This window comes from Natrix helvetica, assembly GCF_964273705.1.
Source record: "Natrix helvetica genome assembly, chromosome: 15".
Classification (NCBI taxonomy): domain Eukaryota; kingdom Metazoa; phylum Chordata; class Lepidosauria; order Squamata; family Natricidae; genus Natrix; species Natrix helvetica.
Window position 1 is genome coordinate 1,321,702 of NC_138565.1, and position 15,725 is coordinate 1,337,426.

Consider the following 15,725-nt stretch of genomic DNA (forward strand, 5'->3'; position numbering starts at 1 on the left):
AATTCCCTGCCCAGTGGATGTTTTCGCAAACTCTGTAGGGTAGCCGAGGCGATCGCATGAGGTCCCACAAGCCACAAAAGGGGAATCCTAATATCATTAGGGCTCCCCTGGTGTTTTCTCAGGCAAGAGCGAAACCTCTGGTCAGTGCCAGGCAGCCCCCCTCACGGTCAAAGGCAAGAGCAGAGCGGTCAGAGGCTACGATGGCCCGATTTATTGGTTGAGATCACGGCAGCGCTACAACAATTCAGTCCTTCCCCATCCATCCCAGACTCCGTGGCAGCTCAAGACCAGGTCTCAGCTTGGAAGCGGTGGGTTTGTGCCAAGCGGGCAAGATACTCCTCCGCTTCTGGAGCAGAGAGGCCTCCTTCCGACTGGAAAACAAACTTCAGGGCTTCCGCCACTTCCTCCGGCATCTGCTTGGCATTTCTGGAAGAGAAGGGTTGCCGTAACAGGAGGAGGAAGTGGGGGGACAGCAAAGGCTCAGGGCCTGGTGGGCTGGCAGGAGCTCCGGAAGGGCTGCAGCCAGGGGCAACGTTTCAGCTCGGCCTGGCCCACCCCAGAAGGAGCCAGCTGAGGATACCAGAGAAGAGTCCACTATGCCCCTGGGGCGGCTCAGGCTCAAATCGCCCTTCAGCTGCGTTGCCAAGGCGGAGCCAGACCTTCCTTCGGATGAAGCTACTTAAAGCGGATGGAAAGAGGAGACCGGGACCAAATCTGCGTAGACGGATCCCCGCGTGTTGTTTCCACCTCAATGCTTACAAAGCCGAGAAATTGTACAAAAATCTAATGCAAATTCTGTATAAAATAATACCAAGTATCAAATGTCGGAACAGCAGGTGTTACACTTTTTTTTTAGGGATTAAAAGAAATCCTAGAAACACATTTAAACATCTCGGGGGCGGAGGGGGGGGGGAGTAAAGGGAAGTCACCAATTCAGGAAAGCGTTTTTGGAAACTCCTGGCATAGATTTTCTTTTTTGGCGTGAGTGAAGTTGCTTTGAATGTTTGACGGTTATCACTTTTAAAACTCCAGGTAACTTTGAGGAGACAGCTCCAGATGTGCGACCTACATCTGGGCTAACCACACAACGCCCAGTTCGTCCTCCAGAAATGTGAAAAAACCCGTTTTACCCCCAGAACGGGCTTGGCGTGGCCTCCACCCTGGCCTGGGCAGGAAGGTGAATCAAGAGTTTCCGTCCAGGATTCTCCAGACAGGCCCCACGTTGGAAGAAGCCCAGGCTTTGAAACCCGGGAAGCCCCACCAGGCCGGAATCCGTGCAGACATAAAAGCAAGGCTGGAGCCCAAGGTGGGAAGGAGGACGGAGGGTTAAGCCCCATTCAGTCGGCAGCTCTTGCCATCGCAAAAGCTCAACTCCATGCCCAGAAGCTGTGGCCACTGATTCAGCACTGCTGCCTGATCCCCTCGGGCCTTCTGCCCCAGAAAACCACCCATACCAGCCTCCCTCTCTGCCCCCAAGGCCCATTTCCAGAGGGTGCGATGGATGAGGCCGCAATTCCAAACACGTGGATTGGGGGCAGCCCCGGCTGGAGCTTTGTGTGTGGGGAAAAGGAGGAATGTAGCACAGGACTGGGTAAGCAAAGGCAGCCTTTAGCTGTGCCCCGAAGCTGACCCCTTTGCTGGGGGGCTTCCCGTGAATGTGAGTTTGCTCTAGATTCTGGCATCCCTCCATGTTCATCCCTCCTGTCCCTGGGCGCCAGGAATCCTTCGCCTGGGCTCTGTCCAGTCGTGCTTGCCAAGAGGAAAGGGGGAAAGTGCAGAGTGCAAAGCCCCAGGCCTATCCCTGAGCGGTTCCACTGGCAGTGGCATTTATTCCTGGGTACGCTAAACCTTGTCAATGGGAGCCGGTTTTCTCCGTGCGGAGGGTAATTGGGCACTGGCTTAACTCTTCCGGCCGCTTTCTGGTACTCACCCAGATAAGTAGACGTGGGCCTCCTTGTGCGCCACCAGTTCCCACACCAGCTCCTTCTTCTCTCGGATCCGGTGCTGGACGTAGATCTTCTCTTCCTGTGGAGAGACCCCCGTGAGAGCTCCGGCAACCCCAGGGGCTCCAGGCTCCAATAAGGGGCAGAGCGAGCAGAGGGAAGGAAGGGGCTGCTTCCAAACGTCCCCCTTGGGAGCCCCCGGACCTGGCCGACTCCTAAGTGGGTTCGGGGTGCAATCGCACAGGGGCACTAAGAGGGGCCTCTGGAACAAGGGGAAGCTGGGCAAGGAGGACTATTTCACGTAGGGCATGGGCATTGCTAGGGAAACACGCCCAGGGGGCTCAGGGGTTGTGCAATAAAGAGAGAGAGGGCGAAGCAGGGAAAACACCATTCTTCCTCACGCAGTCAGGGGGATCTGGCTTTCCTCCTGCTACAATCGGGCATGATCTCTCCTATCTTTTTTTCCCCTGGGCAAAAGAAACAGGCGGCTCAGGAGCCTCAACAACATGGAAAACCGAATCCAACTCCGGGCGAAAAAAACAACCGGAGCGTCTCCGACAGCGGCAGCCCAGCCGAGGCTCCCCAGGAGCCCGGCCTCAGAGTTCCTGGGAAGGTGGTGACGAAGGGAAGCACTTCCCACGTGTGGAGCCACAAAGCTCGCTCAGACTCTCTCAGAAAAAGGCCACCCCGACTGTGTGTCCCCTGGCAGCCGCCGCAGGAAGCTGGGTGAGGACACAGGGCCCCTCCTGTAATTGTTCTCCTCCCGGCCTCCTTCCAAAGGCAGCTTTCGGACCAGAGCCAGGCTGCACGTTCAGCAGAAACGCCCTGTGCCACCTCTTCCTGGGCGTGAGCCCCATCCAAATGCCAGTCCCGGGAGACCACAGGCTGGGCTCACCCTCTGGCCTTTGAAAGTATGCCGCAAGGGGAAGGAGATGGCCAGGAGCCCCTTCGGCAGGCTGAGCATTTGCAAAAGGGAAGGAAGCGTTCCCACCACGCGGTTCCCCCACCTGCTTGCAGAAATGGGATAGAGGTAACGCCAGAGGCAAGGGCTGAAGCTGGGCTATTACACCCCCAAGCCCAGCGCTATTTCCTGAGCGGTAACCTCTTCCTGGAGCCTCCAGAAGGACTCTTGCCGTCATGTGGATTTTAAAAAATCTGATACCGCCACTAGGGAGAGCACCGGAGGCCTTTGGCCCACAAAGACAGATCCTTGGCCAGTTAATGCAGGAGGAAGACGGAGTCAGACCCGCCTGGCACTGGAAACAGGCAACGGTCTTGGCGTACCGAGCTCTGTATTTATTCAGTGTCAGGACAACAATGAATCAAAGCGCCAGGCTAAGCGTACCTGGCGGAGATGGGGCCCCTTCTGCTCCAGAGGGACAAAGCAGGAGGACGGTTGGATCTGGTCACCCAAAGTACCCCAGCCTGCTGCTTTTCCTGGACGTCACCAGCCAAAGGCCAGACAGAGCCTGGCCGCCTTCAGCAAGAACCTGCCACAGAGGCCGGCTCCTCCAAGGGGAGGCAGGGCCCCAGAGCCAGCCGAAGGGGCCGAGCTGACCAAGACACGGAATCAGCTGGCACAGAGGAAAAGCAGAGGGTACGGCTCCCCCCACCCACCCCCAGGAGGGCAAACAGGGCTCCTCCTTCCGGCCTTCTAAAGGGCGGTTCCAGAGTCTTCCTGGATCTGGCGCAGATGGATTTTTCGCGGGAGCTGAAATCCAAAGTTTCCGAGGGGGGCGATTCCTCTTGCCCGCTCTCCCCCCCTTTCTGCTCTGACTCCTGGAGGCCCTTCTTGGCGACCCTGGCGGAGAAACAAACCCCTGCATCCGGGGTTCACTGGTGCACGAAGCTGCGAGTGCGGGATTTACCTGATCGCGGGAAAAGGCCACAAAGAGCGCCAGGAGCCCCCTCTCCACCAGTCCTTCCCACTCCGCCTGGCAGTAGAAATCTCTGGCTCTGTTTCGGCAGCCGAAGAAGAGGCAGTTCCCTCCTGAGGGAAGGCAAATGGGGACGGCATTAGGAAGGGCGACAGCCGGAGCAGCCGACGGCGCGTTCAGGGGCAGCCTGGCCTGTTCCGTACAAGCTCTCTGGAATGGCCAGGCTCCTCCTGGGCAGAGCTATTGTCTAAGGGAGGCCGGATGAGCACCGGGATCAATGTTACTCCGGACAGGGAAGCAGGGCCAGTCCCGGTTCCCGCCTGAGCAAAGTGCGGGCAAATAAAAAATAAATAAAAATAAAATAACGGAATCTTTGGAGGGCATGTGGTGCATTTAAGGGCCGACAGCTGGAATAAAAGCAGCTGAACCGTAAGCACTTCTAACCGCAGCCATTCACGGTGCTGCTAAAAACACCCAGAGGCCTCGTACTCGGCACACGAGCGGATGGAGAAACCTGACCCAATTCTTCCACACGCCACCCTCTTGCAAAAGAGCATTTCGGAAAGTCCCCGGCCACAACCCAGCGCCACCTGCTGAAAGCTCCAGGTGAGATCACACAATGCCCCTCCCTGCTGCTCAAGGTGCTCATGCGTGACTAATTTAGAGATCAACTGGGCAGACTTTGGGAAGTCTGCCTCGCCCCCCCCCCCCAGCCCCCTCCAAGTGGCTTCACCTGTTTTGCGCTGGGCCACTCGCTCCTGTATCGCTGCTCTAAAAACCGCCACGCCGGTGCCGGGCCCGATCATGACCACCGGAGCGCCCGGCTCCCCCGGGAATGTCAGGGTCCCCTTCTTCACCCACAGAGGAACTCGCACGACCTCTGGAAAGGGTTTAAAAGAGGAGCCCGTGTGACAGAGAAGGGCACAAAGCTTCCTTATTTTAAATGGTTTTATTGCAATTTCCTAGTTTTGAGAGTTGGGAGAGTTGGGAGGCACACAAATGGGACGGATAAATAGACCCCAATGCCCCCACCACCCAATTCTGCAAAGCAAGGCCTCCTTCTCTCCGCAGGGGTTTCGATCAGTGGTGGGTTCCTGCCATTTGGACCAGTTCGGCTGAACCGGTAGCGGTTTGGCAGCCTGGGTTGCTGGAACCAGGAGCGACCCAGACCTGCCATGCCCCCGAACTGGTTCTATAGCACTGCCATCTTGTTGTTTTTTGCTTCTGCGCAAAACAACTTTTATTGCACTGTGCCTGCGTAAGCGCGCGCCCAGCGCAGCCACCGGCAGAGCGGCAGTAGTGACCGCCGGAACCCACCCCTGGTTTCGATGAGACAAAAGAAGGGCAGCTCACCATTCTGTGGATTGAGAGAGGCCAGCCACGTGGAGCACAGGCCCCGCCGAGCTTTACTGAGACCGGTCTTGTACTGCACCACAGCCAGGAGGATCTGAATCCGGTTGGGATGCACCTGGGAGGAGGAAGTGGGGGGGGGGGAGGGCAGAGACAGAATAAGTCCTGGGCCCCGGGTGGTAGAACTGAACTCGGACAGGGATCAAGGGGGAGAAAGTACCTGCTGCCCTGAGCAGCAGAAAAAGGACACAACCCTTTGTAAATAAGAAAAAGAAGGGAAAAGGGGAGCCCATGAGCAATGAGGTGCTTGGGAGACTGGACAGACATGGGCAGAAAAACCCTCTCTGCAGGTGAGTTTTGTTTCTATTTCTTGGTTCTGTGGGAAAAGCGAAGGAGCCAAGGCCGCCTCTGCGTTTAAGGGGCTCCTCCTCCAGGAAACGGGGAGTCCGTTACACTCATCTAAGTACCACTTTCCGGTAGGCGGCAGAAGCCCAGGGGAAGTGAGGGGGGCTTTCCTTTCCCCCAAGGTTAGAGTTCAGAGGAACTAGGAAACCTCCAGATTTCAGTTCCCTCCACCCAAGAATCAAGACCAACTTTTTGAATCCCAGACCTCAATCCCTTGCCTAGCTTTATCTTCCCATTCGAGAACATGCACACGGCCTTGTTTGCGTTCTTTCTGTTATTTAGACTCACTGCAACAAACCCTCACAAATGAAGACGAGACGAAGTGACAGCCTGGAATTATCCGAGGACAATCCCCGACTCTCATTCAGAGCTCTCGTAGGGCAGGTGAAGAATCTGTACTGGCTTTGTACACTTCTTTTAATTCCATTTTTACCCTCCTCCATTACAACTGTACATATTCAACTTTTTATTGTATTTTGATATATTTTGCATGGACTGTACACCGCCCCGAGTCCCTTTTGGGAGAGGGGGCGGTCTAGAAGCACGGTAAAATAAATAAATAAATAAATAAAATCAGGGACGGGATTGGGGGGGGTGGGGGGTGTTTCCATTTAGCATCCGTTCAAAGCACCCAGAAAACCGCTCTTCCCTTCCCGACACCTGCGCTGTCTTACCAGCATGGAGGAAGCAATGGAAAAGGCCCGGGGCCTGATCTGCGGAATGAGGTCTAGCAGGTAATTCCATGGAATGGCACACGTTGTGTGAGGGAAGTCGCAGAGGACCTTGGGAGAAGGAGGAAAAGAACAGCTAATATTCAACTGCAGTTAAAAAAAAAAAAAAGACAGATGCAGAAAAGGAAGCAGCAATATTTCAACTGCTCGAAAGGGCTTTTCTGAAGCTGATGCAGAGGGGGTTTTATTGGGGGGGGGGGAAAGGGGCTCCTGAAGATTCCAAAAAATATATTTTTTATTCTCTTACAAAACATTGTAAATATATATTCACATAATTGTTATTCTTTATGTTTGTCACTCTTATACATTTGGTATTTCATTTAATAGGTTATAGTCTACAGTTTGGGTGGCTTCATTTACCATCCCTTCCTCCTGCCGAATTTTCCCTTTCTTTTCTCCCTCCCTCCTTTCTCTACTTCCTTCCTTCCTCCTCTCCTTCCCCTTCCTTCTTCCCTTTCTCCTACTCTTCCTCTTCTCCTTCCTACCCTCTCTCCTTCTCTTCCTCTCCCTTCCACCCTCCTCTCCTTACCTCTTTCTTCTTTCCCCCCTCTTCCTCTCATTCTCTCCTCCTCTCTCCCTTTCTTTTTCTGTTGCTGTAGGTGTCTCTTTCAATTCTCAGTTTATGTTTCCTTGGGATGGTATTTCCGCAAACCTGAATACGATTTGCTATCATTTCTTATTCCCTTACCTTCACTAATCTATCCTATGTTTTTCCCCCACTAGGAGGGGTTTTTAATGGAACTAGCTCAGCTGGGGCAGAACGCGTGTGCAGAGCTCTGTGGGTAAATGCTCTGAGATCTCAAACGCCAGAGTGGACGGGATTTCTCCCAACCCCAGAGAGGGAGGGGGAAAAAATCAGAACCCCCTAACCAAAAAGTGCAAAGCTATTTGAAGGGGAATGGCTCCTGGGAGGTCTGGACTTTAAGGTGGTTTTGATTTATGGAGGAACATGGTTGGGTTTGTGGACAGGAGACCAACACAAACTGACCCCACCAAGTCTTCTCCCAGCTAGCAAACAGCGGCCCTTCCCTGTGGCCGGGTGCAGACCCAGAGAGGAAGCTGGCTTGGCCTACCTCGAGGGAGGTCCTGCGGGGCCTGTTGCAGTAGGCGTAACGCTCCTCCTGGCCTTGTGCCGAGCTGAACTCCTGCAGCTTACTTCGCTCCAGGTCGTTTGGAGAGAAGAGGGACAGGAACTCGAAGAAGGAGCGACGAGGGACACACGTTATGTCAAGGCAGTGGGTCACCAGGTGACGGACAGTGGATGGCTGGGGCAGGTGAGCAGGGAGAGGTGTGCCTGGAAAGCAGGAGTCCAAGAAATCAACAGGGCTCTGGTGGCTGAAAGGCTCCTTGTGGAATGGGCCAATCTTGCTGGCTTGAACACCACGGCTTCATAAAAGCTACCAATGGCAACTGGGACTTTATGACTCCCACCCAGTTTATAAGTCTTTTATCCCTTTCAAAGTGGCTGCTACAGAACTGTCTTCATTTCTGCAAATCCTATCAATTAATTAATTAAAATTGGTTGGTTTATTCCCCTAAGATTTCTTTAATCAGACACTAGCCAGAAAATGGTACTTCGGCACAAGAAACCATTGGTTGCCCTCTGACACCACCGGGTGACATCGCCAGATCTCGCTGCTTTAGCAGAGAAAGGAAGCTACTCAAGAGATGATTCACACCCTGGTCAGCGTCTCTTTGCACTTTGACCATCAGGCAGAAGACATCAAAGTATAGCCAGCCGAACAAACAGGTTTAAAGATAGTTTCTATCCTTGGGCTGTCAGACTTTTAAATACAACCACAATCACTTCGTGCACACGGTAGGTTTTTTTTTTGTCTTTTTCTTTCTTTTTTCGTTTCTGTTATAATTTTGCACCAATGAGGTTAAAACTTATTTCGTTGTATTTAAGTACAATGACAATAAAGTTTATACTTATGCCCAAGATGACAGGCTTCAGAACAAGGGATCAGAACAAGAACGAGCCTGGCATTTGGAGACTCTGGAATTCCAGCTCTTGAAAGTCAGCATTTCTGGGGCTCTTGCCCCACAAGGAAGCCCGCTACCCCTGGGTGTGGGGTAGGGAGCAGCCGGAGGGAATTCCCAAGCTCCCTCAGCTGCTGAGAGGCTGACAGGGAAATGACTCCTCTGCCAACCAGGGAGAGGGGGGTGGGGAGGCTCCCATTTGCCTGGGTGGAAGAGGCTGAAGAGGGAAACGCTTCATACCTGCCTCTGTTGGCCTCAAGGTGAAGCAGGCATCTGGGTCGAGGCGCAGGAGATCACAGAAAAGGCGCACTTCCTCAGGACCATTTTGTGGCTGGATCATCACAACGTCCCCTGCAGTATATCTGCCCGGAAGAGGCAAGGCCTGAGATCCTCACTGGGGATCAGTTTCGGAGACTCTCAAGTTTCCTGCTTTCCTTTAAGCCAAGCTGCCCTTGGAGAGCTTGTTAGGGACCCAGGAAGCTACCTGCGACCTGCTCTGTCGCAGCCGGGCTGGGCGGGGGATGTTCCTTTGCCTGTCCCTTGCCCTCTTTGACCAGGCGATGGTGGCAGGGACTAACCTGGGCACTGAGTAATGGGCCCTCCCACACAGGTAGACCCTCTTCTAACCCTTTCTCAGCGCTCTGCCTTTGAAGACCCAGGAGAGAGCAGCAAAACGAACCAAGGAAACTCACTCGATCCCAGAGCCAGTGATATCAAATTCGATAAGGCGGACATCTTGGAAATGGGATTCTGACGTCACCCTCTGATTGGAAACCATCTGGGCACAGAAAGGATTCCCGTCTGATGGGAAATCTGCCAGTGCATCCTCCGGTTGCAGCCTTGCCCTGCAGGGGTCACCAGAGGCCTCGTCCAGGAACTGAATGGTGTACTTGGGGGGTAAGCTGCAAAAGTCAGAATTGGGATAATAAGTTCTCTTTCCTCAGCACGTGGGGAAGGCAGGGAGACGGCCGAGTAGCTGTGGAAAACCCATCCCTTTCCCCCCTTCACCTCGCACAGGCAACCCAGTTCTATTTGCACGTTTAAAAAAGGAAAAAAACAGCTTCTACTTTATTTTAATCAATACGTGCACGAAGTTAACCCGCATTCCGCATCGCCTTTCCTTTCCTTGTCGTGGTACTTACGGGATATCGGGGCTGGTCACACGGAGGCCAGAAGGAAGGGGATACAGAGCTAAGATCTTCTCCCATAAACTCAAAAGCCAGGGCTCAATGACGGCATCCGGGCTAAAAAGAAACGAACGAGTTTCAGAACAGAACTCTTGTTTGTGTCCACTTATTAGGGTTTAATACAGCCAGTGGAAGCCTGTAAATTCTCTCACTGGCGCCTCCACCTTGGGGTGGGGGGGAGAAAGAGGCCCCAATGGTCACTACACGCAATGAGCCGTGTGACTGGGCAGGAGGCAGCTTCCTCCTTTGTGAACTTGGCCGTGTGATATGAAGCTTTTTTTTTTATTATTATTAAAAGAGTTTTGTACAAACAAATTTTCCCCCTTTTCACCCCTCCCCTCCACACAATATAAATCTCATACAAATGCTATACCCCCCCAACCCCCCCGCAAAAATTCACATTCAAATATTATACCAAACACTTTACCCCCTCCCCTCCCCCCATCTTAAAATAGATTACTCATAACCCCTCTCCTCCCAGCAAACACTATATAAATTTCTCTTAAATTAATAATAACACATTGATCATTTTCTAAGCTAATTTAACATCTATAACTCTTAATATAAATTTCTCCTATAATAATAATAATAATAATAATAAGTTTGCATTTATTAGCCGCTCCCTTTCCAAGTAGGACTCGGGGCGGCGTACAATGGGGCATATAAAACACAGAAAATATATAAAAACACATAGGCATACATACAGAACATACATACAGATACACAAACATGGACTCGAACTCGGAGGAGGTAGACAATTTACATCATATAGACAGTTAAAAAAACCCGCATTAAGATACCCCAATTATAAAAACCCCATATAGAATTAAAATTTAACGTTTAAAATACAATTTAAAACCAGTTAGGAGGAATAAGAATAATTACGATTGAGCCAGGCCAGATAATTGAAAGAGGTGGGTCTTCAGCTGTACACGGAAGGAGCGGAGATCGGAAGTAATCCTGATGTCACGGGGGAGGTCATTCCACAGGGCTGGGCCCACCACAGAGAAGGCTCTGCTCCTGGGTGTCGCCCCCCGGCACTGTTTGGCGGACGGCACCCGGAGAAGTCCCTCTCTGTGTGAGCGAATTGGTCGTAGGGATGTGTGAGGCAGGATGCGATCCTGCATATAACTAGGCCCTGTGCCATGGAGCGCTTTAAAGATCATAATCAAAACCTTGAAACGCACTCGGTAGACCACAGGAAGCCAGTGCAGCTCGCGCAGGAGAGGTGTTACAGGGGAGTATCTAGTCCTCCCCATAATCACCCGCGCGGCCGCGTTCTGGACCAACTGTAGTCTCCGAGTGCATCTCAAGGGAAGCCCCATGTAGAGAGCATTGCAGTAATCCAGGCGAGACGTCACTAGCGCATGGGTGACTGTGCGTAGGGCATCCCGGTCCAATAAGGGGCGCAATTGGCGCATCAGGCGAACCTGATGGAACGCCCCCCTTGCCACGGCTGTTACATGGTTATCCATGGACAGCCGGGCATCCAGGAGGACGCCCAAATTGCGCACCTGTTCCATGGGGGCTAGTTGGACGCCCCCGATGGCCAGAGATGGAAGCACCTGGTTGAACCGGGAGGCCGGAAGCCACAGCCACTCCGTCTTGGAAGGGTTGAGTTTTAGTCGGTTGCCATCCATCCAGACCCGTACGGCCTCCAGACACCGGGACATCATTTCGACGGCCTCATTGGGGTGGTTCGGAGTGGAAATGTATAGCTGAGTATCATCAGCATACAGATGATATCCCACTCCAAAACCACGGATGATCTCGCCCAGCGGTTTCATATATGTGTTGAACAGGAGAGGCGAGAGCACCGATCCCTGTGGCACTCCACATGTGAGTGGCCTCCGGGTCGAACTCTGCTCCCCTGTCAACACACGTTGCGTCCGACCAGAGAGGTAGGAGCCAAACCACCGTAAAACGGTGCCTCTGACTCCCAGCCCCTCTAGCCGGTGCAACAGGATACCATGGTCGATGGTATCGAACGCCGCCGAGAGATCTAATAGGACCAGGATAGAGGAACAACCCCTATCTCTGGCCCTCCAGAGATCATCAACCAATGCGACCAAGGCCGTCTCCGTGCTGTGACCGGGTCGGAAGCCGGACTGGCGCGGGTCTAGATAATCATTTTCCTCCAGGTGACGTGGGAACTGCTGTGCTACCACACTCTCTACAACCTTCGCCAAAAAAGGAAGGTTGGAGACTGGACGATAATTGGCTAGGTCCGTTGGGTCCAGGGAAGGCTTCTTGAGCAGGGGCCTCACCACCGCCTCTTTCAAGGCGGCCGGTAGAGACCCCTCACCCAGCGAGGCGTTCACCAGGCCCAGGAGCCAGTCACGCGTGACCTCCCAGGATGCCAGTACAAGCCAGGAGGGACACGGGTCCAATAAACATGTGGTGGGTCGCAGACGTCCACGCAACCTGTCCAAATCCTCGATGGCAACCGAGTCAAACTCCTCCCAAAGCGGTCCCTCAAGACTCGCAACGGGCGTCTCTACTGAACCACTGAAAGGGGTCCATCCCATCCGGATTTGAGCGACTTTGTCCTGTAGATAATTCCCAAACTCCTCTGCTCTGCCCTGTAGAGGGGCTTCCCGTGGTCTCTCAAACAAGAGGGAACGGGTCACCCGAAACAGGGCGGCAGGGCGGTTATCTGCAGACGCAATAAGAGCAGCGCAATGTTGACGTTTGGCCGCTCTTAGTGCCACAAGGTACGTCTTCAAATATGCTCGTGCCTGTGCTCGGTCAAATTCGGAACGGGAGGATCTCCAACGACTCTCTAGGCGTCTCTTGTGGCGTTTCATCACCCTTAGCTCCTCGGTAAACCAAGGTGCCAGGGTGGTTCTTCGTCGCAGGAGAGGCCGCAAAGGCGCCACCCGGTCTAGGGCCCCGGTAGCCGCACTATTCCATGCGACTACCAGGTCCTCTACTCGGGGGCGGGTCAGGTCCACAGGAGGTGGCCCAAGTTCCGTCTGGAACCTATCCGGTTCCATCAGGCGCTTGGGGCGGAACCATCTAATACCTTCCAGTTCCGCCTCCTCCTAGCCTAACAATGTTTCATTAGCCCCATCTTCTAATTTATTCATACATATATATTGCCCCACCCTCCACCCTAACCCTCCCCCACCTCCCACACAGAAGAACGATAAAGCTCCCTTGAGGGGGAGAGACAAAACCCCTGTGGCCTTTTCAGAGCCCCCCAACAAGTCACCATATTCCCCTCTTACCCCAAGTCGTGCTGGTCATCACCCAGTGCAGCAGGCGCAAGGGGGCTGCCCCCAAGCTGAAGAAGCCGCCTGTGCAATTTTTTGGCAATGAAGTTGAATCTGGACCAGGAAACAGAACAACACGCTGAGCAGCAACTGAGGGATCGGGGTGGGGGTGGGGTGGGGGACACACACACACTTCCAGAGCCTCCATTCCCACAGAAGCAGAATGCAGAGATGAGTTACAGAGCAGGAGGGGGTCTTTCGGATCAAGGTAATGCAGGAAAGACAACAACCTTCTTAAGCCTCCACCTCTCATTGCAGTTGGCATGGGAAACAATGCAATCTTATGGGGAAAAGCAGGCAGGGTGGTGAAATGGCAGTGTGTATATGTGTGTGGGGGTGGGGGGTGAGGGGGGAGATGGGAGGAATCTGTTCACCAGCATCCTGAACAACTTATTGTCACCCCTGGATGTGCCCCCTGAAGAGCGAATAGAGTTTGCAATGATAAGCACCACAGGGGAGTCTAAAGGCACCCCCTCTTAAGGGACGAAAGCCACTGCCACGATAGGACCCAAAAAAAAGGGAGCGCGGGGGGGGGGGGAGTTACAGGAGAAAAAGTGGTTTGAAAATCTTATTCAGAATATAGTGAATGCTTTTATTCAAAGACAAGCAAAAAATGTCCCACTCACCTAGCATTTCATTTACCTGTTTTTGTGCAACTCAACAGACACCTAGAGCTAATAAAGTTTAGATTCCCCCCCCCCCCCCATTAGCTAATTCTGCCCCACATTTTTTTTGACAAAGCTCCAGAGCCCCAAAGCCTAGTCAGCAGCTCAGAAGGCTGGAGCCTCAACGTGGCAAAGAACTGCGACTACCCCGTTTGGCCTATTGATTTCCCTGAGAGAGAAGCGGCACTTACTTGGGATATGAGGAATCCCCGAGCCCCAGAACAGCATAGTCCATCTGGCACAGGGAAGTGGGAGGCAGGTTCTTCCGGAATAGAAACTTCCAGAAATTCTGGGAAATTAAAGGAGTCCGCAAGGAAGGCGTTATTTGGAAGCTTTCCCCCAAAGGAACCTTGTCCTGGGAATTTGGCTCTAGCCATACTAGCGGGGGGAGCCAAAACTGAATGGCAGCATCACCCCTGCTGACCAGCAAGGAAAAGACCTAGGGGGGAGGGGGTTAGCCAGGTCAGTGTTCCCAGGCTGCGGCCAGCCGCATTGAGCCACGCAGACAAAGGCTCTCCTCTGGCTCTGGCTCAGAGCCTTCCTAGGCCCAAATCACAGACGGGGGAGGCTGTGATGCCAAATGATTCAAGCCCAATCAAGTACCATATTCTGTCTGGCCACCCTGCCCCTCCCCAGGAATAAGGGGAGGGTTTCTGAACTGACCTTCATGTTGTCGGGAGGGTCTCCTTGTCCTGTGGTTGCACAAACAAATACCACCAGCGGCTCATGAATGAGGTTTGCCTTCGGAGAAGCCACGCAACGACACAAGAGAGGGTCGCAATTAGTTCCTAACGAAGGCCACCAAGGCTCTTTTTTCCCCCCCAGGAGCATCGATTTCACCGCTGACCCATCTTTCCACCAACACATTCTATTTGGGGGCGGCTAAAATGGCCAAAGCACCCCTTGTGGAGATGGGTGGCTATTGAAATTAATGAAATCAATAAATGTGAGAAGCAGCTCCCGCCCAATTCCGGGAAAACCACGAAAGGTTTCCAGGATGATCTCCTCTGGCGGGAGGCTGTCCCTTCTGTCCACCTTCTAAGGGTGCGTGGGTATGCGACCGGGGGAGGGGCTTCTTCCACAGGTCGGAAAGCTGAGCTTAGGCCACTTCTTAAGCTCAGGCGGGATGGTTTTCTATAGATATGTAGGCCGAAATCACTGCGAGGTCCCACAGCTGCTACTCACCACATGGTAGTCGTCCAGGGCCTCGACCTTACAGTGGAAATGGCGTCGCTTGGCTTCTCGACCGACCCTCTCGGCATTATCTTGGGCAGTTCCTGTCTGGCTGCCATAAAGCACCAGCATCTTCCGTGCTGCCATCTGAAGGGGAGCAGGATGAAGACATCCGGCCATTAGGATGGAGGCACAACTTTCCCCGTTTAAGAATTCCACAATGGAACGAAGGAGGTGCCGTTGTCAATGGAAACAGGGGGAAGACAAAGCGAACTTTTCTCTTGACCTCTGCCAAATTTGCATCCAGCCTTTCAATTTTTGCCTCCTGAGCCTGGGGAAAACCACTAGACAAAACCACCACTGGGAATCTAGGCTTACCTAGATTAAACAATTGAAAAGGGACCAACAAGGGTGGTCCCAAAGCTAAACGTGGCCTGTTTCAGACAAAAGGTTTCTCCTGTCAAATTAACGGTGCATAAAGTGGATTTATTGCAACGTATGACTTGCACATTATGCCGTAAACCAGCCGGTGATATGAAATGGCGTAGAAGCATTGGTAGACTAAAACAAGAGCTGTGTCCCTTATGCATAATAACCACTTAGCGGTGTCTTTACACATTTCAAGAGTGCATAGGAGGAGGACCTTAAAAACCCTCCTATTGGGGGAAAAAACCCCATAGCTAGGACAGATTAGCGAAGGTAAGGGAATGAGAAATGATACCAAATTATATCTGGGTTTACGGAAATACCATCCCAAGGAAACATAAACTGAGATTTGAAAGAGACACCTATAACAACAGAAAAAGAAAGGAAGAGAGGAGGAGAGAATGAGAGGAAGAGGGGGGAAGAAAGCGGTAAGGAGAGGAGGATGGAAGGGGGAGAGAGAGAGAAGGAGAGAAGGGGAAGAGAGAAGTAGGGGAGAGGTAAGAGAAGAAGGAAGGGAAAGGAGAGGAGGAAGGAAGAAAGCAGAGAAGGGAGGGAGGGAGAAAAGAAAGGGGAAATAATGTGTTACAACAGGCGGAAGGGATGGTAAATAAAGCAACCCAAACTGCATATTACAACCTATTAAATGGGATAAAAATGTATAAGATGTAAAGAAGAATAACAATTAGGTGAATGTATACTTGAAAGGGTAT

General features: G+C 52.7%; 1 protein-coding gene across 7 annotated transcripts in view; it reads right to left on the reverse strand.

Moving 5' to 3' along the window:
* The window catches only part of NDOR1 (NADPH dependent diflavin oxidoreductase 1), a 32,312-nt gene that overhangs the window by 15,824 nt on the left and 763 nt on the right, over positions 1–15,725 (reverse strand). For 3 of the 7 annotated variants that reach the window (XM_081967419.1, XM_081967416.1, XM_081967418.1), the window contains exons 2-14: positions 14,602–14,736; positions 14,080–14,157; positions 13,608–13,705; positions 12,707–12,805; positions 9,432–9,533; positions 8,982–9,191; positions 8,530–8,651; positions 7,380–7,600; positions 6,250–6,357; positions 5,174–5,288; positions 4,554–4,700; positions 3,812–3,933; positions 1,931–2,025 (exon numbers count right to left, since the gene is read on the reverse strand). In XM_081967419.1, coding sequence (XP_081823545.1) covers positions 1,931–2,025; positions 3,812–3,933; positions 4,554–4,700; positions 5,174–5,288; positions 6,250–6,357; positions 7,380–7,600; positions 8,530–8,651; positions 8,982–9,191; positions 9,432–9,533; positions 12,707–12,805; positions 13,608–13,705; positions 14,080–14,157; positions 14,602–14,736 — 1,652 coding nt within the window. Of the gene's footprint in view, positions 1–189; positions 427–1,930; positions 2,026–3,811; positions 3,934–4,553; positions 4,701–5,173; positions 5,289–6,249; positions 6,358–7,379; positions 7,601–8,529; positions 8,652–8,981; positions 9,192–9,431; positions 9,534–12,706; positions 12,806–13,607; positions 13,706–14,079; positions 14,158–14,601; positions 14,737–14,967; positions 15,674–15,725 lie in introns of those variants that run through there. The other 4 variants (XM_081967414.1, XM_081967413.1, XM_081967415.1 and 1 more) reach the window with 3 other exon arrangements.